This window comes from Barbus barbus (genome assembly GCF_936440315.1).
Source record: "Barbus barbus genome assembly, chromosome: 40".
Taxonomy (NCBI): domain Eukaryota; kingdom Metazoa; phylum Chordata; class Actinopteri; order Cypriniformes; family Cyprinidae; genus Barbus; species Barbus barbus.
Genome location: NC_136718.1, coordinates 12,441,460 through 12,468,834, shown reverse-complemented (window position 1 = coordinate 12,468,834; position 27,375 = coordinate 12,441,460). Strand labels below are relative to the sequence as shown.

Here is a 27,375-nt window from a genome sequence, read left to right as displayed (position 1 = left end):
TTGTATGTTAGACGCACTGCACATTGGGATAACGTCTTGAGACAAGAAATCGATACAATATTACAACAGTACTTAACCCTATAATGACCACACCCAGGAAAAAAATAGTGATGGAGGATTAATTTTTTTGCGGTGTGTGGCTCATTCGGCAATTATAATAATGAACAATGGCACTGGCATGTCATTTACACTGAGATGAAAGGTTTCCCCATAAAATACTCAAGACTGGTTGTGGTGTTGATTTAATTGGTTCAGCAAGATATCTGACACTATATTACATCGAAAAGATATTTACCTTTGAAACACTGATAAAAATGATGCCATGAGTGATTTCACTGCTGTAATTACATACTGAAATTATGCTTATTAAATTGCTAATTTTGTAAACAAAGTTTTTTTTTTTAAATTACATTATTTTTTCAGTGTATGTGAATAGTAACCATTTCATTGACGCAGCACGATGGATCCCAGGCGAGTCAACGTTTTTTTATCTTTAACAGTTTCATTTCATACGGGTTTACATAAACATGTTTATTAACACAAAAACAAAAGACTAGTTCACTTAGTATAATTCTATAAAATACTATGGACAGCACTTCTGCATATGTAAAAAACAATATAATATCACAGTGTATTTCATATTAACATATGTATTGCTCTTGCAAAATATTGCTTATTTCATATTTAAAAAAACACAAGTAATAGGTCAATAAACAGGAATAGAAAACATTGAAAGTAATATGCCTTCAACAATATACATTTAAAACACATACATTGAATTAAATACAATAAAATACTTAAAGTAAAATGTTAGAAACATTCTTAGTGCAGATTTTAGCTGTTGCTCAGAAAGACACTTGACACTCGTCTGGATACCAAAATATTGGTCTCTGTAAAATACAGTCTGAGTGTGTTGTGATTTCCTCTGTGCTGCACAAAAAGTTCTGCACATGCATCTACTGTAATCTCGAAGCAGTAGATCGGGTTGAATACTGGGTAGAAGACAGGGTCAAGGATGATCAGTGCTTTGGTGATCTCAGAATGGGAGTATTGAGATGAGATCAGCTACCACATGGAGAAAATAAAGTCAAAAGAGTCCATCAACTGGCTCATTCAAAGTCAATGTCTGGCAGAATCTCTGTATCCACCAAGTCACAAATTGTCTTTCTACAAAGTCTGGGGAGAGAGATGATTCTGGCAGTGCTGAAGTAAAACAGTTACTTCTCAGTAACTCAAGGCTGGTATCCAGGGTATGGATCCACTGAAAAATGATATAAACAGCAATTTTACCCACTTGAGCTTATACTGTATTTTATGGTGGTCACAATGACATAATTCAATTTACTTGCAGCCAGGGGTCCTTGATAACATCCACTGCTGTCACATACACCAGGGGGTCCCATTTCTCCTTGCTGACCTGAAGCTCCTGGAATACCTAGATGTCCTACTTTACCATCCTCACCTTTGGGACCTGGGTCCCCTATTTTAGCTTCACCTGGAGGTCCTGTACAAGTAGAAATAAATAGTGGTGCAATTAACACTTAAAAAAATCATTACAAAGACATTATTTGTGTTCCTGTAAAAGCTAACAGGACTGAATTATCAGAAAAAAAAACTAATATATATATATATATATATACAGAGAGAGAGAGAGAGAGAGAGAGAAAGCTTAATTTGTCAAATTCCTATTGTGCATAGTTTTTCATGTTTTCATCATACATTTACTAAATGTTGATAGATTTCTGCTTAAAATACAATGACAAATAAAACCAATCTGCCAGCGATGTATAAAAAATAAATAAAAACAATTCAAGATTTACACTAATGCTCAAAAGTTTGAGGTCAGTAAAAAAAACTAAAAAACTTTTATTCAGTAAGGATGCATCAAATTAATCAAAAATGACAGAAATTTATAATGTTAAAGATTTCTATTTTAAATAAATGCTGATCTTTTGAACTTTCTATTCATCACAGAATCCTGAAAAAAGTATCATGGTTTGTGAATGTTTATTTTATTTTATTTTATTTTCTGGATCAAATAAATGCATCCTTGGAGAGCAGAGGAGACTCCTTTACTACTTTATTGTGGCTCTCAGGTAAATTTCTCTTGTTTTAAAAGATGTTTAGATATTTTATTTGAAAACAAGACAAAAATACTAATTAAAAATATTTTTGCAATGTACAGTAAATACATGAAAAAAGTAAATATGATATAAATCATGAAGAGCCCTTTAAAACAATTTACAAAGACAGCTGTGTGATACACAAATATGTTTCAATACCTGCAAAACCTTTTATTCCTTGTGATCCCACCGCATTTGCTCCTGGAGAGCCCTTCTCACCAGGCATCCCTCTGCGTCCTACAAGTCAATTACAGAAATACATAACGTAATCCAGAATTTCAATAAATCAACTAATGTGTCTAATGACAACCATCAGATGTGGTGTTTGCCCAGCAGATTGCATCTCCAAAGAAATGAAAATGTCAAGGCTTACCCTGCTCACCAGGGTACCCTGGTTTCCCAGACTCCCCTCTGCTTCCTTGTCGACCCTGAGGGCCTCGGGATCCAGGTGGCCCCCTTCCCCCTGGTATCCCAGGCTCTCCTGGTGGTGCAACTGGTTCCTGGATGGGCACTGGCTTTCGATTCATCTCGTTCAGGAAAGCATCCAACTTCAGCACTTCATCTAAAACACAGTTTATTATCATCTAATAATTGCTATGCAGTTACTCAGGCCAAGATTCCCATTAAAGATGCTTTTAAATTCTGCATTTACTGTGACTTAATTAAAATGGATGTAGTGAATATACTACATACTGTGCACAAGTTTTTCGCAGGCCTGTGTAACAAGCTGGTAGATCATGGTAAGAGACTGTGGCTCACCCTAATAAACAGAAGAAGAATTATTCAAACAAAATCTATTTCATGTTTTGCATATAGCAAAGATGTCATTTTGTAACCCACCTTCTCTCCTCTCTCACCCTTACTTCCAGGAAGACCCTGTGAAAGAGAAAAAAATTATCTGGGACATCTACTTAAGAGCCTATTTTTATCCAACTTTTTTCAAATAAATCTTTTCTGGCCATCTATCTCAGCTGGACTGGATGGATGAAGGACATAAAGAGTAATAGAGCACAATTTTACTTACAGTGGGCCCTACGGGACCTAATGGCCCTCTCTCTCCCACTGGCCCTGGATGACCAGGCATACCTTGGAAGCCCTACAAATTATAGACACAGATATGTAAAAAAAAAATAAAGAGTACAGTGAAAGCATGCACAGTATGAAGTGTTCAATGAATGCATGATATCTGATATAAGGCTAAGTCTTACTCTTGGGCCTGTGATTCCTGGGCTACCGATGTTACCCTCCAATCCTCTGGTGCCCTGTGGGCAATTTATTGACATAAAGATGAATGACAGACTGAAAATTTTAAACACACTTAGGGCAATACCCGTCTCAAACCGCACAGCGACTTGCCTTAGGACCAGGCATGCCCTCTTCACCTTTTGGACCAGGAAGCCCTGGTAAACCCTTCGAACACAAAGTGAAGAAAATATGAGGTATACCAGAAAAAAAAAAAACATTAATATGATCAGCTACAACCATGGCCTATAAGATGTTTGTTGAAGCTCACCTGACTCCCAGGCCTTCCAATATCTCCTTTTCCCCCTCTTGCTCCTGGTGGGCCCTTATTAAGACAAAGAGAGAGGGTTTAAATTTGTTCCAAATGCTAATACATTAGATCTTCTTTGTAGAACAAGTGTAGGCGTACCACTTTGCCCATTACAGTTATTCCCCGTGGACCACCGGGTCCAAGAGTGCCAAAGCCGCCCTCAGGGCCCGGTTTACCAGGTGGGCCCACCTCTCCCTGGAGAGATGCAGAAAAGGAACAAAAACAAAAGTGACAGTAAATACATATATAATGTTACAAAAGATTTGTATTTTAAATAAATGCTGTTCTTTTGAACATTCTTTTCATCAAAGAATCTTAGAATGATTTATGAAGGATCATGTGACACTCAAGACTGGAGTAATAATACTGAAAATTCAGCTTTGCCATTACAGGAATACATTACATTTTAAAATATATTCAAACAGAAAACAGGTACTTTAAAATGTTTTTAAATTTCGCTGTGGATTAGTGGTTAACATAATGGTTGTAGGCTCAAACCCAACTTTATATGCAAGTTGCCATACCTTTTGTCCCACCTCTCCTTTTTCTCCCTTCTCCCCACGAGGGCCAGGTCTCCCCTGAATACAAGCATATCATTACAACAATAATTATCATAACACTGATTATTCCAAGAACTATTACAATGATTTCACAAGCTTCCAAATATCCGTGTCAGTTTAAAAATGCAGTGTTGTAGTCTCACAGGTGGCCCGGTGTCTCCAGGTGCTCCAGGGACATCGGTGGTGCAGGTGCACGCATAAGCAGGGGCAGGACAGCTCTCCTCGTCTCTCTAGAGAACAGAGAGAGCTACACTTAAAATACAGAAGCAACTTTAAGACATCCTGCACTACATAATGTAATTCAGTGCCATCCATATTGATATGTCAACTCAACCTAAACGGATCATGTACCTGTGAGGGCAGATCACAGCAGTTGTCTTCTGATGCCCAAGTAGTGTTGCACACAATCTCAAAGGACTGCAGCTGGAACTACAGAAAAATATAATACGCATTGCCTTAATGTGTGTGTATGCATTACTTTTGTCAGTATTTCTGTGGTCATGAGGTGAGACTCACATTTGCAGATCCGCTGTGAGGGCCACGTGTCCTCACTAGTTTGCCCAAAATCTCAAAACCATCAGTGGGCAAAGTTCCCAGGGGGCGTGCGGGCCTCTCGCCAACCCGCTGGCAGTCCACAGACAGAGATACACTCACCTGACTGACCGACAAATGGATCTGCCAGTCATTTAAAGAGATGAGAACAATCAGTGGCAGATTAAATGTTGTATTTCTTTTCTCCCCTCACTCAAAATACTCAACTGACTCTTCACAAAGCCTTGTCCAAAAACATTACTGACCAAACCTTAGAAAATGTTGCCATTATTATTTTTGAGAGAAGCTTTTGCACTTTTCTATCTACAAAATCTATAAGTAAATGTAAACTTTAAAATTAGGCGTTTCACTTTTTAGCTGATGTTGAGAAGTGTTTGCCTATATTCTGATTCTAAGTTACATTTTTAAAGTGAAATGGCTACAACGTACAACGTACAATTAATAATAACCATCACTGTTGGAAATCTCCAGTTCATTCCTATGGGACATTCTGTAAAGCTTGTCTGACTGAGCAACATTAACTAAAAACCTTTCACACAAACCTTATGAAAGCTTCCATAGAAAACTGAGTGGACTTGTGGCTGGTCAAAGGTCAGTTCCTGTATCTCTCCTCTGTAGTCCAGACTGAAATACAGCAGAACCTTCTTCTCAGCTAAATAACAGAACAGAGAATAAGCACCTAATGAATTTGGGATTTACAATTTAATAGTCCTTGAATTTATCTACTCAAGCATCCAAGCACTCACGGTCCAGTACCACCCCCATCTTGGGCTGGAAGTCATTGTCCGTGAGCTGCCAGAGGGCGAAGGGCTCCCTGGGTGAATCCTGCAAGAGCCTGAAGGCCATGCTGATGGTGTGTTCTGGAGAGAAGCCAGCCGGATGAATGAAACTGAGACAGACAGACAGGGTGTGAGCGCTGAATGAATGGTGTAACTGAGCTGTTTAATAATATGTGCATGTGTGTTTTGTGTTCTCACCCTGTGCTCTGGGTCAGCTGTACGTTTCTGTAGAGGGTGTAACTGGGTAAGGTGCTGAAGATGAAAGGTTCAGCTGCCACACCCTCAATAGTAGAGTGTGCTCTCTGAGTTAGACCAAATGCTTCCATCATGTCAAAGCCTAGAAAACACAAAATCACTTTTTTTTTTTTTTTACAGTTTAGGGCTCAACAGTAAGGATGGCCTCTTCACTCAGGTTTGATATGTAAGAGTTTATGAATTTAATCTTGGAGTTTCCTGTAAAAATAATGAAAATAAGTATAGTTTCCAGCTAATTTTATTTATAAACATTTAATTAAAAAAAAATAATGCAAAGAATTTATAATAACTACTGTTAAATACTTCATTTGAAAAAATTGTTTTAATTGTTTTAAAATGAGAAATATATTTTTTTTTTAATTAAAAAATTAAATATAAAATCAGATATTTAAATCTTTAAAAAAATGCGTTGGGCTCCAGTGAAATTAAGTATTGGCTAGAATGAGCAAACAGAAAAAAATCCTTACTGTTGAGACAGAAAATCTTTTTGTTGCCATAATTGCTCTGCAAAGCTCAAAAATTAGAGCATAGTGCTAGAAAATGCCAAGGTCATTTATTTGAATTCCAGGGAATGTGTGAACTGATAATACGTACACCTAAATCTCAATGCAAGTCATTTTGGATAAATTTGCCAAATGCATTAAGTGTAAAATGTAAATATGACCATACCTTTAACCACATGATTTCTGACCATCGTCTCAGGACACACTGAGAAATAAAAAAGACATCATGTTATGTTTGAACAAAGCTATATTTTTTATCAAAAGCAGTGTAAAGGCCTGTTCACACCAAACGAGTAGCGGAAAAGCAAAGCGAATTGCTTTCGGTTCATTTGCATTCAATAACTTTCCATTGCTGTATGAAGATTTGATCCACTGACAAAAGAAAAATAGTTTGTTCTGTTGTCAAATTAATTGGTTTGATGTGAATAAATGAAAAGGTATGCATTATTTCTATTCAAAATCCTGATTTCACTGAATGCTCATGGAAATATTTGTGTTTGATGTGAACAGGCCTTAACTGTTGCAACTTTTACCTTCTCTTTGTACGGGATGCAGTCGAGCAGGAACCTGAATTCTCACTGGAGCAGTTGCTTTATGAGAGAATTACATACTATTACAATTGAGCAAAACAAACATCATATTTTTAGGCTGAAGTATGACAAACAGGATTCTGACCTGTAGGGTGAAGGATAGTGACCGCAGCGCCCTCTACTGTTCCCACACGGGAGTGCACACTGATGCGGTAGACGGTTTCTGGCTGCAGCTCAGAGAAACAGTGACTGCTGCTAGCAGCATCTACTATGTCCTCTTTAATCTGTTTATCTGGGCGCAAATGTACAGAGAGAAAAGTAAATAACCTAAAACAACCTACCTGTTCAGAACTTTTTCCGAAAACACTTAATGCTGCTTCATTTCAGAGCTGATACCTCTGAGGGCTTGGATGACTATGCGATAACCACTGACCGCTGGCACGGGCCTCCAGGACACACATATACTGGAGTGGTCAGACCGCACCACACTCACGCTGCTCACCCGCAGACTGGCTGGTTGTGCAAAGAGAGAAACACACATAGGAGAGTAAATACTAGACACTGTCTGGCAATGCAATGTAAAGTGGAAAGTTTATACACTGTAATACTAAAGATACTGTATTGATGTGTGTGTGTGTGTGTGTGTGTGTGTGTGTGTGTGTGTGTGTGTGAGACTCACTGGTCTTCCCCTGGGCTGAAGTGCTGCCGCCCTCTCTGTTGCGGTACTCAGCAGTCACCAGGACACTGTAACGAGTGTCAGGGAGCAGATTCTGCAGCAGGACGCGCCTCTCGCTGCCTGGCAATGACACCTATTTAACCAAAATTACATCTCATTTACAACACAACAAACAAATTAAGCAACGGTTGAGATGTTCCAGGGTTATTATAGTTTTGAATTTAGTTTTTAATTCTATTTTATTTTCAATTTATCCTTTATTTCAGTTTTAATTTTTTTCCTGTTTAACTTTATTTTTTCTATTTGAACATAGAATTAAATTACATTTTAAAATATGATGGCAAAGCTGAATTTTCAGCAGCCATTACTCCAGTCTTCAGTGCCACATGACACTGAAAAAAATATATGCTGATTGGTGCTCAAGATTTTTTTTTTTTTATTATTATTATTATCAATGCTGAAAATAGTTGTGCTGCCTAATATTTTTGTGAAGACTGTGATACATTGTTTTCAGGAATCTTTGATCAATATAAAGTAAAATACTGCATGTATTTGAAATAGAAAATATTTTTACTGACACTTTTGATCAGTTTAATGCATCCTTGCTTAATAAAAGTATAATTTTTTTTTTTAAATAATAAAATTTTGAATGGTACGATAGCAATATCATATGATGTGATATTAATATTATAATAATATATTAATGTAACAGTTAATTGTTTGAGGGCCATCTAGTATTACCATTATCAAGTTTGAATAATCAACCTTGATTTTGTCAAAGGTCATTATTAATGGTCATCATCACTTAATTGTTTTGTAATTAGATTTTTTTCCAGTTATGTTTTTATTTCTGTTATCAGAAGTGTTTTCATTTATTTGGTGTAAACTAGACCTTTACATTGTCTGTAGAAAATATGGCTGGTGTTTGCCCATTCATAGGCCAATGACACAATCTTCAGGTTTTGTGTGTGGTTGTCAAGCGATTGCAGTGCGGTTGCTAAGGTGGCCTGAGTGGTTTTAAGTGCCTTTTTTCTAAATGGTTTTGGGTGATTGCTATAAGAACCCAAGTACCCATGTCTCTGTAGTAGTAGTTCCCTAAATATGGGATCTATAGTGCACGTAAATGGAGATAAGACAATTCAGATACACACAGGCAATACAAAATAAGAGGTTTCACTCTTCTAAAAGCACTCACTGTGTTTTCCCTTGCATCCCCATTGAGTGGAGTGTACGACACACGGTACTGCAGCACATGAGCGTTGGGGTGAACCCAGGTGACCAGCATACTGACTGCCGTCTCCTCTGAGATGGACAAACTGCTCGGACCACCTCCAGATACTAAAGCAGCACAAAAAATGCAACAGTTATTCTCATGTTGTAATCAAACGTATCACATGCATATAAGTATATACTCACAGGTGCTGTATCGTATAGCCACAGCCTCACTCTGAGCGCCATCGGCATATAATGCGGAGAGTGAAATCTGATATTCCTTATCTTCCTCAACCTCTTCCAAGATTGCCCCCTCACTCTCCCCATCTACTGTCAACTGTAATATATCCATGAATTACCACCTATTGCCACCTAATTCTATAAATCACACATTTATGTAAGCCATTTCAATCAGTACAAAGGAAGTGTTAAAGTTGGAGCTAACCTGCCTGAGGTCTCCTTCACTGAGGGAGATCCATTTGATTAGATAAGAGACCACGTCATCCGCCGCCGCTTCCCATCGCACTGTTATGTCACTGCCGGAGAAGTTAGTGACTCTCAGATCCGAGGGAGCTGGGACTCTTACTGGAAGATTAAAGATGATATAATGAACAATCTTCTAAACTGAAGTAACCTAAATTAAACGTGTCAAAATGTGTGTAACTTACAGGTAGTGACATTGGCTGTGATTGGACTGGACAGGCCGTTTTTGTAGAGAGACTGAACTGACACCAGATACCTGGAGAGGGAAGACAGATTCTGCAGCAACACTGTGTTCACACCTTTGACCTCCACCTGAAAACAGAGAGAACATAGAACATATGCTGATTTTGTGCATTTATTATTGACAAAAGTTGTGCAGCTTAATATTTTTGTGGAAACCGTGATGCATTATTTTCAGGATTCTTTGATGAATTTTATATTCAAAAGAACAGCATTTATTTGAAATAGAAGTCTCTTGATCAGTTTTAATACATCCTTGCTGTATAAAAGTATGTATTTAAAAAAATATCTTATTGACCTTAAACCTTTGAATAATATTGTAATAAGCTGGATTACTAGTATCACTAAAACAGGACAAAAAAATTAAGATTCATAGCGGTTTGGGTAGAACATCAAAAACTTGTAAAGTGACTTCTGGGATCTGCTCACCTGCTTGACGTCACTGCCGTGGTTGGTGCTGTAGACGATGCGGTGTGCAGGAACATCGACAGCTCCAGGGACCCATGTGACCTTTAGAGTGCTGTGACTGACCTTGGGAAACTGCAAACTGAGAGGAGACGGCAGTGGGACTGGAAAAAAATAGACAGATGAGAGAAAGAACAGAGGGAATGAGCAAAAGACATTAAGGAATTTCCAAGGGATTTCTGTGGGACAATTTGATACGGCAAGAGACTAAACTTCTGCGTTGCAGGTATAAGAAGTTGCAGGCAGGAGTTGACAGAAAAGTAAAAATGTTGTTTGCTATTTTGTTATCAATCAGTTCTCATGTGAAAACAGTATCATGTAGTTATGTTTCTATCAAAGTGCTGATAATGAATCTGTATTTACAGGTGGTGCCGATGGCTGTAATTGGGTCACTGGGGTCCTCATCATAAAGAGCATAAAGTGTGACTGAATAATCTGTGGATGGCATCAGATCCACCAACTCCACATCCGTCTGAGCTGGTCCAAACTTCACCTGGCACAAGAAACAAGAGCACAGGAATAGAATCAAACCATTGTAACATAATTAGAAACACTGAGCCACATTGTGAGATGTCCCAGACTCACCTCTTTGGCATCATCAGGCTCTCCATCATTGAGTGCTGAGTATAGGGCCATGTACTGTGTGGCTCCAGCGGCCGGTTGCCAGCGCACCCGCAGACTGCTAGGGGAGGAAGCGGTGACCTCTAGAGCCTCAGGTATCGCCAATGGTACTTTAAAGCAGAGAGCACTTATTATGAAATGGAGTGGGATCTAAAACTCTGAGACCAAATTACATTATCAGCATAAAAATAAGTAAATATCCCTTTTGCAGAACTTTAGCTGCATGAAATTACATTTACATTTATGACAGTATAAATTTCTTATTCATTTTTTCAATAGTATTTGTTTTTAAGTTGCAAAATCCTAAAACTTTAGCTTCCAAGTTTAGAATCCCAGATTTTCAGTGTGGTCTAGGGATTTTTAACTATAAATTAGGAAATGCTATGAATGAGCATTTAGAGTGCTGAAACTCACAGGTGGTGAAGGTGCCTCTCAGAGCAGAGCCCACATTGTTCTCATAGACAGGAAAGATGGACAGGTGGTATTGTGTCTGTGAGGACAGTCCTGTCAGAAGAACTGTGTAGTCTGTTCCATTCACCACTACCTGAAATCAATCAACAACATGCATATAAAAAACACAAAGTGAATTTTCTGACTGCAACTACAGCTTAGAAAACATCCTCTAAGTGGCACCAACAAACCAACATTTCTTAAATTCCTGGTGCTCAAAATTAAACTACAGTGATCTGATACAAGCAATTCCAGCTTTTAACATCTTTACAGGACACCAGTCTAATGGCTGGAAGATACAAACATTTTGGCAGCATGCAAAATTGCACACTTCTTTACTATACAGAGGGTGAAAGAGAGTATGTCCGAACTCACGGTTTTCATAAAACAGTTGGCAAAATCCCCGGATGACCTATTATTTCTGTTATTTATTATTATCCCATGAGGACACAGGAGAGGAGTTGTGAATGGCAGTGAAGTGATGCAACTGTAGTAAATGAATTCATACGATACATTCGTAATATACAGTCATGGCCAAAAATATCGGCACCCTTGGTAAATAAAATAAAAGAAGGCTGTGAAAATGAATTTGCATTGTTAATCCTTTTGATCTTTTATTTTTAAAATTCACAAAAATCGAACCTTTCATTGGATAATAAGAATTTAAAATGGGGGGAAATATTATTATGAAATAAATGTTTTTCTCTAATACACATTGGCCACAAATAATGGCACCCTTTTATTCAATACTTTTTGAAACCTCCATTTGCCAGTTTACCAGCTCTAAATTTTCTCCTATAATGCCTGATGAGGTTAGAGAACACCTGACAAGAGATCAGAGACCATTCCTTCATCCAAAATCACTCCAGATCCTTCAGATTCCCAGCTCCATGTTGGTGGTGCATCTCTTCAGTTCACCTCACTCATTTTCTATGGGTTCAGGTCAGAGGACTGGAATGGCCATTGCATAAGCTTGGTTTTGTGCTCAGTGACCCATTTTTGTGTTATTTTTTAGGTTTGTGTTTGGATTATTGTACGGTTGGAAGATCCAAACATGGCCCATTATAAGATTTACAACAGAGTCATTCACTTATTGATTTTTTTATCTGTTGGTATTTTATAGAATTTATATGATGATGCCATGTGTCTAAACAAGATGTCCAGAACCTCCAGCAGACATATAGGCCCACAACATTAAAAATACAGCAGTGGGGTACTTTTTATCCCTGTGTTCACCAAACCCATCTTGAGTGTTTGCTGCTAAAAAGCATTTTTTAGTTTCATCTGACCATAGAAGCCAATGCCATTTGAAGTTCCAGTCGTGTCTGACAACTGAATATGCTGGGGAGTTTGTTTTTGGATGAGCTACGAGAATTTTTCTTGAAACCCTCTCAAACAACATGTGGTGATGTAGGTGCTGTTTGACAGTTTTCTGACCCCGAGACTCAACTATTTTCTGCAATTCTCCAGCTGTGGTCCTTGGAGAGTCCTTAGCCACTCAAACTCTCCTTCTCACCATGCATTAGGATGATATAGACACACGTCCTCTTCCAGGCAGTTTCGTAACATTTTATGTTGATTGGAAATTCTTAATTATTGCCCTGATGGTGGATTTTCACTGCTCTAGCTCTTTTCTTAAAGTCACTTCACTAATTTGTGAAGCTCAATTATCATTTGCTGCACATCAGAAATATATTCTTTGGTTTTTCTCATTGTGATGGACGATTAAGGGAATTTGGGCTTTGTTTTCTGTGAAACAGGAAGCCATGGCTGGATAATTTCATGTTTATAGTCACCCTGCAGTGCTCAAAATTGTGAATATGAATACTTAATTTTTCGTAATTGAGATTTACACATCATCTGAAAGCTGAATAAATAAGCTTTCCATTGATATTAGGATTGGACAAGATTTGGCCGAGATACAACTATTTGAAAATCTGGAATCTGAGGGTGCAAAAAAAAAAAAATACTGAGAAAATTTACTTTAAAAGTTGTCCAAATGAAGTTCTTAGCAATGCATATTACTAATCAAAAATGAAGTTTTAATATATTTACAGTAGGAAATTTACAAAATATCTTCATGGAACATGATCTTTACTTAATATCCTAATGATTTTTGGCATAAAAGAAAAATTGATAATTTTTTACCCATACATATTTTTGGCTATTGCTACAAATATACCCCAGCGACTTAAGACTGGTTTTGTGGTCCAGGGTCACATATACTTTCTAAAGGTCGCAATGTATACTTATTCAAAAAAAGTACTTGATTTCAGACACAGACTTTGCAGACTTTGCTTTTACATTTTAGCACTTGAAAGAGTTCGAGACACTTGGATCACCTCTTTCAGACTCTGTCCTTCAGCGGTGTGGTACACCACTCTGTACTGCCGAGGACTTTTGCTGGGGGCGGTCCAACGCAGCCGCACCTCTCTCGAGTCTAGTCCTACATACTGCAGATCAGTTGGGCTGGGATAGGACAGAACTGGGTCCTGAGTGGGTCGCTCCATTCCTTTTCAAAAAAGACATATACCATTTTGTTTCATTTTGTTTTGGGAGTATATGGGAATTTAGATCAGTATAATGAAGATCAATGTGTATGTGATAGGCCTACTTTTTGCTTTAATACGGTCTTCAATCTTGCCACAGAGGATGCGTGCTAGTCTTCCCACCAGTTTACTGAGCAGAGGAAAATCATTCACGTTATACACATTCAGCTCCAGCGGTTCAGACGCCACCTGCCTCAGCTCTGCCTCATCTGCATTTTTCACACCTGGATATGAGTGGGAAAGAAATAAAGATAAAACTTTATATGTGTATACATACACATAACATTCTATTTCAAACAAATGCTGTTCTATCCGAATCCGAAGAAAATTTATCACGGCACAACTGTTTTAAACAATGATAAGAAATGTTTGATAAACAAATCATCATATTAGAACGATTTCTGAAGAATCATGTGACATTGAAGACTGGAGTAATGGTGCTGAAAAAAAGCTTTGCATCACAGGAATAAATTACATTTTAAAATACTAAAACAGAAAACAGTTATTTTAAATATATTAACCATATTACTGTTTTGACCATTTTTGATCCAATAAATGTAGCCTTGGTGAGCAGAAGAGACTTTTTTTAATCTTACAGATCCCAAACCTTTGAAATGTAGTGTATTCATTATCAAACAGCAGTCATCTTCACAAAGCATCTCTGAAATTCATTACACTCGATGTGTTATTTGCTTAATAAAGCTCTCACCTATAGCAATTATCTCTACGCCGGCATTCTTCAGCCTGTTGGCTGCAGCAATGGCATCATCCTGAGATTTCCCATCAGTCAACAGCAGCAGGAACTGTGGGGTGTTGGGTCGCGCCCCTACCTCCTCCTTCAGATTGTTCTCAAGAGCATGTATGAGAGCCTGACCTGAAATATAGACATGTTAAAAATGAATCAATACTCTTTCATCACTGCTGGACTACCCTGATGTGTGATGTATGTAGGATTATTAGATAACAAAAAACAAAAACAATAAGCCACAAGAAGCTGTGCATTTAGTAACTTTACAGTGAACAAGATTTATTGTATATAATGCAAATCCAGACTGCCTAAAACCCTCCTTACCATGTTAAAAAAATAATTGCTTATAAATGGTGACAAAAACAATGACGATGATAAAAAACAAAAACATTCAATAGATATTAAAGGATGCATGACATATTGGTTATACTGGTTCTGGCTGTAAATGTAGCTTGTTAATGTTATCATTATCAGTCCAATAATTAAAATAGGCAGGTATATTTAGAATGATAAATTACAGGTAAATGTTTATGTTTATGTTCTCATGTTTATGGTTTATGGTATGGTTGCCAAGCAACGTGCATTATTAGAAAATATGCATTCACAGGGGTGCATTTATCTGAATTGTCCATGTGGGTCTTCCACTCAAAAATTTGATTCTGAATCTGAACCTTCCTTTTTAGAATATTTTTTAATCCCAGGTCAATATACAGGGTACAGTTACCTGTGAAAGTGTTGCCTCCCTTGTATCTGAAGTTCCTGATGGCCTCCAGAAGTGGCTCTCTAGAGGTGAAGTTATTAAGATGCCACTCTGTCCGTGGATCTCCACTGTACTGAGATAATGCTGAAACAACAACAAATTAATACTTTTAATCAGTAAGCATGCATTAAATTAATCAAAAGTGACAGTAAATACATTTATAATCTTACAAAAGATGTCAATTTTAAATAAATGCTAATCCTTTCTTTTGAACTTTCAAAAGAATCCTTAAAATGTATTACAGTTTCCACAGCGTTTTCAACACTGATAATAATAAGAAATTATTCTTGAGCAGCAAATCAGCATATTAGAATGATCATGTGACACTGAAGACTTTGGGAATCAGGAATAAATTACATTTTAAACTATAGTTCACTTAAAAAACAGTTATGTCATAGCTGTAATAATATTTCAAAATATGACTGTTTTTATCAAATGCTCAAGTGCAGCCTTGGTGAGAATAAGATACTTATTTCAAAACATTAAAAAAATCTTACTGATGCCAAACTAAACAATAAATGTATAAACTTTCATTAAGTAGATTAATTAAATGCTGACACTGAGATGCACAGCTTTGAAATTGTAATGCATATACAGTGTATATAGATTATATGAAATAACTTCTCACCTATTTGCACACCCTGCGGCCCAATGTGAAAGGGGACAGCCAGGCCCTCCAGGAAGTCACGCACTTTTCTGAAGTTTGTGCGGCCGATGCTCCAGGATCCATCCACCAGCAGGACCAGATCAGCCTGAGTTCCAGCACTGCATTCAAACGGCTTTCGTGTGGAAACAGCTTGAGACACATGGGCAAGAGTCAAACACTGCCATTTTAATAAAGGGTAGAATTAAGCACTAAGCAGTGGAAATTAAACTGAGTGTCTTTTAATGTCTTTAAGCCTGGGCATTTTTGCACTTTGTTGTGAAGTGTATTCAAGGGTCTTTTCAAATATTCTTCAATCCTCTCTGCTCCTATATAAAACAATTTGTGGAATGATTTTACAAGATCCCTTTTGCCAATACATCTGTTTCTCAATGGTGCATTCCTATCTATGTGTGTGTTTTTTACAGATGGGAAAAAGGAGGGAACAAATTTCAGTCCTGAGGGCACACAAGAGACCCTGATAACAACCTACACAGTGTCATTACCTCTGGTTTGTCCCTAATTCTGTTATTAGCCCTCACTACACAGACACAGGAAACATCAACACAGCTCATTAACTCTGTTAAACACTGACCCTAACATGATCCTGTATTCCTGTATCACTGAGTCAATGTGCGTCTTACGTTTATATTTGCATATTTATGAGGTCAATAACAATGAGCATTGATTTTTCATTAACTGTTTGCCCATCAGATTGATTTAGTTAATCTGAAATGTGAGTGGCATTACCTGTGACAGGCTGGGTTGGGGTGTTTTTTCTCAGTTTGTTGGTGATGGTGACCTCTTCTCTCACTGACTTCCCTCTATTTTCTTCTTGATCATTTTTATCCTCGGTCTTGGATCGATTCTTGTCTTTCTTCTTTTTTTTGGTGTTTCTGTCAACTTCTGGCTCAAGCTCAGGTACAGCAGGAGGCTCTATAGCAGTAGAAAGACATAACTTTAAGATAAATAGCTAAATAAAAGTATTATATACTGCTGCTAAAAACAGTTATATGACATCAAAAGCTTAAATTATCTGCAAAATAAAATATAAATATGTTGATTATGTTTAAGCATGTTAAGTGGTTTGGTTTCTGAAGAATATTAGAAGACTGGATATTAAAAGACTGAAAAATCACTGACACTTTAAATGAGTGACAATAGCGAGTGATGGGTCTGTATTCCCACACCCCGCCTTGTTCTAAATGCACACTCAGCACAGGTGGGCACTTCCCCTCCTTGTCCAGTCCTGTCCCATTACAGCTGCATTAATTACAGGCATTTGGGGAATGAAAGGACTTTTATTAATAGGTTAGATAGTAGAGCTGGCGCCAGTTCAACCATCTGTAGCTCCACCAGTAAAACGCTGATAATGACAGAGAGACCACAGGACGGAAGGTCGGCACAGAGTTCCTCTGCTTTGTACACCCAGTTGGGCAGGAACTAGTAAAGTATGTTTGGTTTGTCACTAAGAACTATTATGCTGTTAACATTTTTTTAGTAACACTGTTTCACACACATGGAGCTTGGAGCAGCAGCAGCAGGCATACAACTTTTTAGTTTTTGACAGAAGTCCCTCAAGCTCATGAAGGCAGCATTTATTATTAATAATACAGAAAAAAACAGTAATATTGTGAAATATTATTACAATTTCAGAAATCATTCTTATATGCCGATTTGGTGCTCAAGAAACATTTCTTATTATTATCAATGCTGAAAAAAGTTGTGATGCTTAATTTTTTGTAGAAACAATACTTATTTTTTTAGGATACTTTGATGAATAGACAATTCAAAAGAACATTAATTATTTTTTCTTATTAAGTCTTCACTTTCACATTTAATCAATTTAATGCATCCCCGCAGAATAAAAATATTATTATTATTATTATTATTATTATTAAATATTACTGACCGCAAACCTTGAATGGTAGCGTATAAAACACAATGCCTATTTTGCAGGTAAGACTGTGTTGACAAATGCATATACAGTTAACTTCTAGGCAACTGGTAGTGTTTGCGAATCCTCTACCTGTAGTCGTTGGTTCTCGGTAGAGCACAGTGGGAAGGGCTGCTAGAGCCTCCGTCACGTCATCCACCTCTCCAGATCCAGAGCCAATGGAGTGAGTTTTCTTCTTCTGCTCCCTGTTCCCGCTGCGGATCAACTCTTCTTCCCGCAACCCATCAACTGACAGGAAATCAGAGAATGGGTGTGTGTAAATGTGAAAGGATGTGGAGTGAACAATAACATTTTTGCTGATTTAGTAAACTATTAGATACATCCTACTACATAAAGCAAATAAACAGTGTTTTTATTAACATCTTTCTGACATATAAGATGATCCACATGGAAAAACTGAGTGCTTATGCTTTTATGAGGGAACAATGGAATAAACCCCCTCAGACTAGCAAGCCTGGCCCTCTAGCCAAACCACACGACGGGCCTGTCCAGACCTGCACGGGGCGACACAGTAACATCCCAACGCATCACAGATGTTTGGCATAGTCTGCATATTTTAACAATGACAACACCAGGCTATTATGGAATAAAGTCTGATGTCCCATCAGGAAATACTTTTTTCACTGGTGTTTACGTTCTTATTTTAGCACATACACAGTTGAAGTGAAATCTGAATGTCAGGTATTTCATCATTTGATATCAGGTTTCTTTCAGGGAGGTCTTTTCAGTGGGAGATTACTGTGTTTTTAAGGGAATTCCAAAAGTGTTTTGTGCCTGTAAAGACACAAGTGTCAGTCCCAGCCTGTAATCCAGCAGGAATCCACCATTTGACTCTGGCAATTATAGACATTTCTCTCCTGAACACTGTTTGTGTGTGTGTGTGTGGAGTATGTAATGTGTTAAAAGGGATTGTTTCTGTACTTTGGGACTGTGTTGACAGCTTGTGACCGCTGGGAATCACGACGTACAGATTTCTGCTTCTTGTGCACAAATCTGAATATAACTTTAAGGCTTACTGTAACTTTCACCATTTTTTGTACAGATGTGTAGCTTGTTGAGGATAGGTATGCAATTAGTTTTCTAAATAAACACTTAGACTTAGGATTTCAGCCTGGCAGGTGAAATATTCCATATAGGTTACAGGAAGGAGTAGTTGGTTGGCTATTTTGACTTGGACACCTAACAACAACCTAGTGGCAATTCTAACCACACTTGCAACACCCTCTTATCCTCCACTCTTACTGGTGAAGCGTCTTTTTGCAATGAGTTTCTCCAGCATCCCATTGAGCACCATAACTTGGAGGAGATACTCCTGTCTGGGGTCCAGGCCTGCCACCGTGGCCCGGCCGCGTGTAGTTGTGAGCATCAGTTCTGGCTGACTAACCTCTAGAAAAGAGAACAAAATGGTTATTTAGAGTAAATGAGTTTCTCAAACAATCCTCCACCTTCTATTGGGTGGAGAAGCAGATAGTCCCACCCCAAACCTATGCCATTGGTTAAGCTAAGGAAGTGCCCTTGAACTTTTGATATAATTTTTTTTTTTTTAATTGTACTATTTGCACTTTTCCTGATCCTGATTTCAGTCAGAACTGCTTGAGACTAAACTGAAAAACATCTATTATGTAAAATCTATTACGAGTGCCTCTATTTTCGAAAAATTATAAACAAAAATTTAATTAAATTAATGTATATATATATATATATATATATATATATATATATATATATACAGTGCTGTGAAAATGTTTTTGCCCCCTTCCTGTTTTTATTTTTTTAATTTTTTGCATATTTGTCACACTTAAAAGATTCAGATGAAACAAATTTTAATATTACATAAAGATACAAAATGCAGTTTTTAAATGATTTAAGGGGGAAAAAACTGTCCAAACCTACTTGGCCCTACGTGAAAAATGAATTGCCCCCTCCTGTTAAATCATGAAAGAACTGTGATTTAACCACATTATTTTAGAAAGCCCAGTTAAATTTCACTAGCCAAACCCAGGCCCGATTACTGCCAGACCTGTTGAATCAAGAAATCACTTAAATAGAACCTGTCTGACAAAGCGAAGCATGCTTATAGAGCCATACATCATGCCGTGATCTAAAGAAATTCAAGAACAGATGAGAAACAAAATAGTTGACGTATCAGTCTGGAAAGGGTTATAAAACCATTTCTAAGGCTTTGTGACTCCAGCGAACCACAGTCAGAGCCATTATCCACAAATAGAGAAAACTTGGAATAGTGGTGAACCTTCCCAAGAGTGGCCGGCCTACCAAAATTATTCCAAGAGTGCAAGGATGACTCATCCAGGAGGTCAGTTGTTGCTGCAAAGGGTGGTTATTAGATTAAGGGGGCAATTACTTTTTCACAAAGTCCCAGGCAGGTTTGGACAGATTTTATAGCTTAAGAAATTAATTCATCTCTGAAATCATCAAAACTGCATTTTGTATTTACTCGGGTTATCTTTGTGCAATATTAAAATTTGTTTGATGATCTGAATCTCTTAAGTGTGACAAATTTGCAAAAAAATAAAAAAACAGGAAGGGAGCTAAAACCTTTTCATGTCACTGTATATATATATATATATATATATATATATATATATATATATATATATATACACAGGTCCTTCTCAAAAAATTAGCATATTTTGATAAAGTTCATTATTTTCTGTAATGTACTGATAAACATTAGACTTTCATATATTTTAGATTCATTACAACACAACTGAAGTAGTTCAAGCCTTTTATTGTTTTAATATTGATGATTTTGGCATACAGCTCATGAAAACCCAAAATTCCTCTCTCAAACAATTAGCATATCATGAAAAGGTTCTCTAAACGAGCTATTAACCTAATCATCTGATTCAACTAATTAACTCTAAACACCTGCAAAAGATTCCTGAGGCTTTTAAAAACTCCCAGCCTGGTTCATTACTCAAAACCGCAATCATGGGTAAGACTGCTGTCCAGAAGGCCATCATTGACACCCTCAAGCAAGAGGGTAAGACACAGAAAGAAATTTCTGAATAAATAGGCTGTTCCCAGAGTGCTGTAGCAAGGCACCTCAGTGGGAAGTCTGTGGGAAGGAAAAAGTGTGGCAGAAAACGCAGCACAACGAGAAGAGGTGACCGGACCCTGAGGAAGATTGTGGAGAAGGACCGATTCCAGACCTTGGGGGACCTGCGGAAGCAGTGGACTGAGTCTGGAGTAGAAACATCCAGAGCCACCGTGTACAGGCGTGTGCAGGAAATGGGCTACAGGTGCCGCATTCCCCAGGTCAAGCCACTTTTGAACCAGAAACAGCGGCAGAAGCGCCTGACCTGGGCTACAGAGAAGCAGCACTGGACTGTTGCTCAGTGGTCCAAAGTACTTTTTTCGGATGAAAGCAAATTTTGCATGTCATTCGGAAATCAAGGTGCCAGAGTCTGGAGGAAGACTGGGGAGAGGGAAATGCCAAAATGCCTGAAGTCCAGTGTCAAGTACCCACAGTCAGTGATGCTGGTGTTGGTCCACTGTGTTTTATCAAGGGCAGGGTCAATGCAGCTAGCTATCAGGAGATTTTGGAGCACTTCATGCTTCCATCTGCTGAAAAGCTTTATGGAGATGAAGATTTCCTTTTTCAGCACGACCTGGCACCTGCTCACAGTGCCAAAACCACTGGTAAATGGTTTACTGACCATGGTATTACTGTGCTCAATTGGCCTGCCAACTCTCCTGACCTGAACCCCATAGAGAATCTGTGGGATATTGTGAAGAGAAAGTTGAGAGACGCAAGACCCAACACTCTGGATGAGCTTAAGGCCGCTATCGAAGCATCCTGGGCCTCCATAACACCTCAGCAGTGCCACAGGCTGATTGCCTCCATGCCACGCCGCATTGAAGCAGTCATTTCTGCAAAAGGATTCCCGACCAAGTATTGAGTGCATAAATGAACATAATGGCCATTCTTTTATTGGTCGGATGAAATATGCAAATTTTTTGAGATAGGAATTTTGGGTTTTCATGAGCTGTATGCCAAAATCATCAATATTAAAACAATAAAAGGCTTGAACTACTTCAGTTGTGTTGTAATGAATCTAAAATATATGAAAGTCTAATGTTTATCAGTACATTACAGAAAATAATTAACTTTATCACAATATGCTAATTTTTTTGAGAAGGACCTGTGTATATATATATAGGTTAAGGTGCACTGCAGTTTGAAGTCATTTTATTGATTAAAATGAAAATTTAGTATGTACATTTGATTGTGTGAATCGCAAAAGCTGTGTGCTCCAGGAGTGGCTTTTGTTGTCCACGAACATATTATTTCTTGTGAGGTATGCATTACTGTAATTTCTTTCTTATTTTGAAATATAGAGATAGCTTTTATGAATTGAGACAGACTTGATGACACATGCCAAAGACCACCTCCTGAAGGCTCAGACTTCGAAATGAGACACAGCATGTGCTTTTTCATTTCAAGGTAGGAGGGAAAATAAGAGTAGTGAATTATATACTTATATAGAGAATGGGCAATTGGGAAATTACACAGAATTTAAACCTAAATATGGAAAAAAACAAAATGGCAGAATATGAGATTTTATTGTGAAACATGAATGCCTTTTTCTGTCTGTCTCTGCCTGGAGTACTGTGGGGCATGTGTGCTGTTTGTTTTGCTGTGTGAACTTTCTCAACAGACCTGTCTGGACTCACCTAACTGAGCACAAGGGCGGAACAGTGGATAAGAGAGACAAAGATAAAAGACAGAGAGAGAGAAATGGTGGGAAAGAGAAGGGGTTTAACATAAAGATATGGACACACATATATAGTGTGGAAAAAAACAAGATGAGAAGTCAGACAGAAGAGATATGAGAAAAGGTTATGACTATCCTGATTCAATCATCGCTCAGAAATCCTGCTTTCCTATTCCTCACCTGTTCTGAATGCTTACTCAGTGGGATAAGAATGTACTGTTCTACAAAGAAAGAAAGAAAGAAAGAAAGAAAGAAAGAAAGAAAGAAAGAAAGAAAGAAAGGCCCTTGATAAAGTCTGGCTATAATCTGCAAATCTTTATTCAATTTTCAAATATAATACATCATAAAATTAAAGTTACCTTTAAAAATAAGTAACTTTTCTATCTATTTGATTTATTTACTGACAAATACAGACATGTTTGGTTTCAAAATCTTTGGTTTCAGATTCTGTTGATAAATGATATAAATCGAGTGCTTCAGAGGAATCCAATTCTTGTTCTGTGTAGCGGATCAAATTTGGGTGTTTCCTCAGAGCAGCAGATGATTTAATCTGCCCTGGAGCGACCAGTTATGACTGCTATATACAATGACAATAAGTGAGAAAATTCAGCTTTGCTATCAAAAGAATCATTTACATTTTAAAATATACTGAAATCAGTTTTAATTATAAACTAAAAATATTATTTCACAATATTACTGTTTGTGCTATATTTTGACAAATAAATGCAGCCTAGGTGAGCATAAGAGCCTTTTTTTTTAAACATTAAAAAAAGTTTGAATAGTACTGTACATATGTCACTGCATGCACATACTGTATGTAATCTTAATTAGTTACCATTAACTGCAGTCTCACCTGTGATGGGCCGCACACGGACCTTATAGCCCTGCACCGGCCCTTCTGCCTCCTTCCATTTCATCTGCAGCCGATCTTCAGACAGAACAGTCAGCTTCAGCCGGCCTAGAAATGCATACTAAGACTTTATGCAACATGTTTTGTTGGAATACAAGTTCAAAACACATTATTAGCAAAGAAAACAGATGTATTAAGACTGTTGGCCAGATGCACACACAATGAATATATGTGTAATAAGCATAAGTCCGATGAGGGACAAAAACAAGCCTGTAACTCCTAGAGAGAATCATGGGAAAAGAGGCCTGTATGTGGAGCTTTGGGGAATGAAGCTAAGATATGTATGTCTCGAAAGATCAAAGTCTTGGCTTTTTTTCCCCTCTACTTCCCCTCTGAGAAGTTTTAATACTTGAACGGGATGTTTTTCATTCATTCCTCCTTTTCCTTCATCGCTGTTCTCTTGCTCAACTCTGCCCTTGTCTTCAGCTTATCTGCATAATTTCCACATGCCAGCTTGTCACAATCCCCTCTTTCATGTTCCCAGCCCCGTCTTCCCCTCTCCCCAGCTGTCCGTGAGTGCTCAAAGCCGGCCCTGTAATATCCTGCAGAGTAACAGGGGATTCAGGACCACAGGAAATCTGCTTTTCGGTGGGGTTGAAGGTCAGCCTGAAGGGGCTGCATGCATGTAACGTCATAGCCCAGATGAGCGTTACAATGAGGATGACCCCAAAAAACATGAAGATCTTTGTCCCCTCTTACTGTAATGTCTTTAGCTCCCGATTATGTTATTAGGAGAATAAAATTGGGAAAATGGTGAAATGCTGGGTTCATACACTATACAAAAATATGCTGGGTTTCATGTACTATAAAAATGTTTTATTAGGTATAAAAATATGCTTCATGTGTTAACATTGAAATTAAGGGGTTTAAATTCAAGGTGGGAAAACTTTTAATATTATTATAATTGCTGTTATTATAAAAGCAAGGAATGGTGAAATGCTGGGTTTCACGTACTATAAAAATGTTTCATTAGGAATAAATTATGCATTAAAATGAACAGATTTAATACAAGTAAAAATATATATTATTATAATATAATATTATGAAATTGTAATATTGTTATTATTAATATAAGACCAGGTCAATGATGAAGTACTGTGTTGCCTGCATTTAAAAAAAAAGTGTTATCAGGTATAAAAATGTTTCATGTGTTACCATTTAAATGAACAGGTTTAATTCAAGTAAAATTACTATTATTATTTATGACAATTAACTGCATTAGATTACAGCAATAAAAGTACCTTTAAGGGTGAAATTCAGTAAAAATAGCTTCTTATGGTAATATTTTCACAGTGTGGCTACAAATAAATATCCATGCTCTGCATTAACTGGCAGTGGATCAGAGGCAAAAGGACGCTTTCACACAGCAGCACCACCAACCCAGAAGTCAACAAACGTGTGGCCAACTGCTCAGACAAAAACAGCGTGGAAAACACACGCGCAGCATGTATCCTCTAGGGATGACAGAGATAACAAGAAGCCTAGAGAGGACACATAAATTACTCCAAGCATTTTTAAGGCCAATTTCTTTCCCAAATGTAGCAACATCCACAAAAAGCTATGTGCAGTTGTCTAGGGATTCCACAATGTTGCACAATGGCCTCAGGCAGTAAGTTTGCATTCTAGACTATTCTTTTCTGGTGTACAGCTAACCAAGAATTTCCTTCCCTTGGGGAAAGGTACAATTGAGACAGACTGAGATGGATCATTTGGCTAAAAAAAGGAGTTTAAAATGTTAGTGTTTCTGCACTGTTATAGGTTTTTCATTGTTGTGAAATTACAACACACTTTTCTAGCAAGTGGGTTGTAAATTTGGTTCCATTAGACTGTTGGGAATCCTAGGACTGTTCGGAATGCAGATGACATTTCACAAACAAAACAGAAGCTGTGTGTTTTCTGACAGTATTTCAGATGCTACCATAAATACAAAGACAGAATAAATGATCTGTAAATGCATTTTCTGATGTCTTATCTAAAAACAGTTCTCCAAGGCAAATGTGATATAGTATTGGTACCATATATTAGTACTATAGAACCAGCATTAACATTCAGAAAACACAGTTATGATGAGATATCATTTAATTAACTGAATTAATGGTTAAAAGTATACGTTCTGTGCCACTAGGAGACTACCAGTAATATATAAACGAATATGGATACTTATAATTGTTTCTGCAAACTGGATTAGGAATATTTTAATACTACAAAGCTACACACTTCACCTTTAAATAAACAAGAAAGGGCACAGTTTTGCACCAGAAGGGAGCTATATGTGGATTGCTATTTTTGTTTGTGTGCACTGGCATTGCATTTTGGTTACAAAAAAAGGACATCTAATTATGGAAGCACCAGCAATTATCCACAGCTCTCAAAGTCTGACCATATTCAAGGATGCAGACACATACGTGCAAAAATACTTAAATATACAGTTAGGGGCTTGCAAAAATTACTAGAGTAGATTTTACTTAGTTTATCCTTATCTGCAGTATTTAACTGTGCACAAACATTTTCCTTATGTTTACATTCATATTCCCTTTAATTACCTTACCAGATCACCTTTCGGTACAAAATGGTACCCAAATTTAACACTGGCAATATTTCAGATCAGTCATAACAAAAATAATTCTCAACATCATCCAAAATATTAATGTTGGAGCATATCTAGCAATTGAGTGGCTTGAGTGAAAGGGAAAAGACAATATATAACCTTGGGAATGGACTTCAGAAACCAGCACCAGGAGAACCGTCACCAGGACGCGTGTCGTTCGCTCTGAGAGGACAGAAGTAAAGCTGTGGGCCATCATGATCGCACTGGTATCAATTAAAGACCTATGGGAAAATGTCACTGTAAGCAAGGTGAAAATGAGTGTAACTTTCGTTCACTCCAAACAAAAATCAAAGCATAAGTGATCATGATAAAATAAACATCAGTTATGGTTGTTGGCACCATAAAGCTGTTGCTTTCTGATGAAGACACATAACCAGAGCATCCCAAACCTTTTAATATTAAATATACTCTCCTAAACAATGGGGGGGAGTGAGAAAGATAGACAGTTATCTGACACTTGAGATGAGACACTTAAATAAAAGGCTGCACCAAACTGGTCATTACAGGCCCATTGAAGACTATCACAAGACCAGGGAGGGAAAGCTAAACACCTGTTATACATGTATAAAAATCTGAATGTAGTTTAGTAACTGACCAATTACAATCCCGCCTGTGCACATCAAAAATTAATGGAGAGAACAGAAAAATCTTGCTGTGCGTTGGTAAATACTATACTTGCAATTATTTGACACCTATTTTAATTGGACCCCCTCCCTCCCTTCGCTTTGGGCCATAATAAGACGACCTTTACATGCATTGGCTTGTTGTACTGAATACAGCAGAAATAGATGATATCAGGAACTTTAAAGAATCTGTTGTGATACCACACCTATAATGAGCTGTCGAAAGCTAGTACCACCGCTACACAAGCGCATTATGAAACCCAAAACTGAAGCAGCACGCAAAAATTAGATGAACTGCGTATAACTAGGTGGTTAGACTTGACTGTCATACTATTTAGCTACTCATACTTGACTTGTATAGATATTGCTTAACTTAGTCACAAACATAAACCATTAGGAACAATTACAGCGAGTCAACGCGAATTAAAATATATAATTCAAAACAACAACAGCTTCCGTTTCTGCAGCAAAGCAATGAGAAACGCACGCTCACATAATAGAGCTCAAATAAAGGTCTATGCGGCTAGGTAGTTTACCTGAAGCTGAAGCGTGTACCTGGCGCATTCCACACAGGTAAGGGATGTTAACACATTGAGTCCCGGTCACTCACTTCCCATTTGCTGCCGTTTATGTCTCTACTTCGGTTGGGTTAGGTGTGAAATCTGATACGGGTGCAGTGCCCTCCTCTAGTGATATAGAGGCGGGGAAAAGTCATTCAGGGAGGTATATCAGCTGTTCTGCAAGGCTCGAGAGAAGAGAAACTGCTGCCCAAAATGTTGTCGGTATGTTTTTGAGACACAGGGCCTACACACACACAAACTCACTTGCTTCTTTTAT

General features: G+C 37.7%; 1 protein-coding gene across 1 annotated transcript; it reads right to left on the bottom strand.

The window, feature by feature from the left end:
* Nucleotides 1–227: 227 nt before the first annotated feature.
* On the bottom strand, nucleotides 228–27,195 carry LOC306859608 (collagen alpha-1(XX) chain-like). Its single transcript, XM_079400722.1, has 42 exons — nucleotides 27,075–27,195; nucleotides 26,015–26,136; nucleotides 23,251–23,355; nucleotides 18,901–19,044; nucleotides 17,731–17,886; nucleotides 16,452–16,637; nucleotides 15,687–15,854; nucleotides 15,023–15,142; nucleotides 14,260–14,424; nucleotides 13,616–13,774; nucleotides 13,344–13,513; nucleotides 10,966–11,095; nucleotides 10,516–10,661; nucleotides 10,294–10,423; nucleotides 9,895–10,034; nucleotides 9,411–9,537; nucleotides 9,188–9,327; nucleotides 8,947–9,079; nucleotides 8,726–8,868; nucleotides 7,534–7,663; nucleotides 7,251–7,367; nucleotides 7,000–7,146; nucleotides 6,858–6,914; nucleotides 6,491–6,529; nucleotides 5,765–5,903; nucleotides 5,534–5,676; nucleotides 5,330–5,439; nucleotides 4,752–4,910; nucleotides 4,587–4,664; nucleotides 4,379–4,465; nucleotides 4,200–4,253; nucleotides 3,775–3,870; nucleotides 3,637–3,690; nucleotides 3,480–3,533; nucleotides 3,332–3,385; nucleotides 3,148–3,219; nucleotides 2,964–2,999; nucleotides 2,817–2,883; nucleotides 2,497–2,685; nucleotides 2,283–2,360; nucleotides 1,346–1,504; nucleotides 228–1,261 (listed from the first exon to the last, which is right to left on the bottom strand). Exons 2-42 carry the CDS (start codon nucleotides 26,109–26,111, stop codon nucleotides 1,233–1,235), a joined length of 4,707 nt encoding a protein of 1,568 aa, XP_079256848.1. The 5' UTR covers nucleotides 26,112–26,136; nucleotides 27,075–27,195; the 3' UTR covers nucleotides 228–1,232.
* Nucleotides 27,196–27,375: the final 180 nt, after the last annotated feature.

Bases quoted from the DNA above. Each gene is read 5' to 3' on its own strand.
- LOC306859608 (XM_079400722.1), bottom strand. From the start codon at position 26,111: ATGATGGCCCACAGCTTTACTTCTGTCCTCTCAGAGCGAACGACACGC. The intron at 6,915-6,999 runs GTCAGAATCCTG...TCTCTCATAAAG, and splicing joins CACTATCCTTCACCCTACAG to CAACTGCTCCAGTGAGAATT. The intron at 5,904-6,490 runs GTATGGTCATAT...TGTGTTTTCTAG, and splicing joins CAGAAATCATGTGGTTAAAG to GCTTTGACATGATGGAAGCA.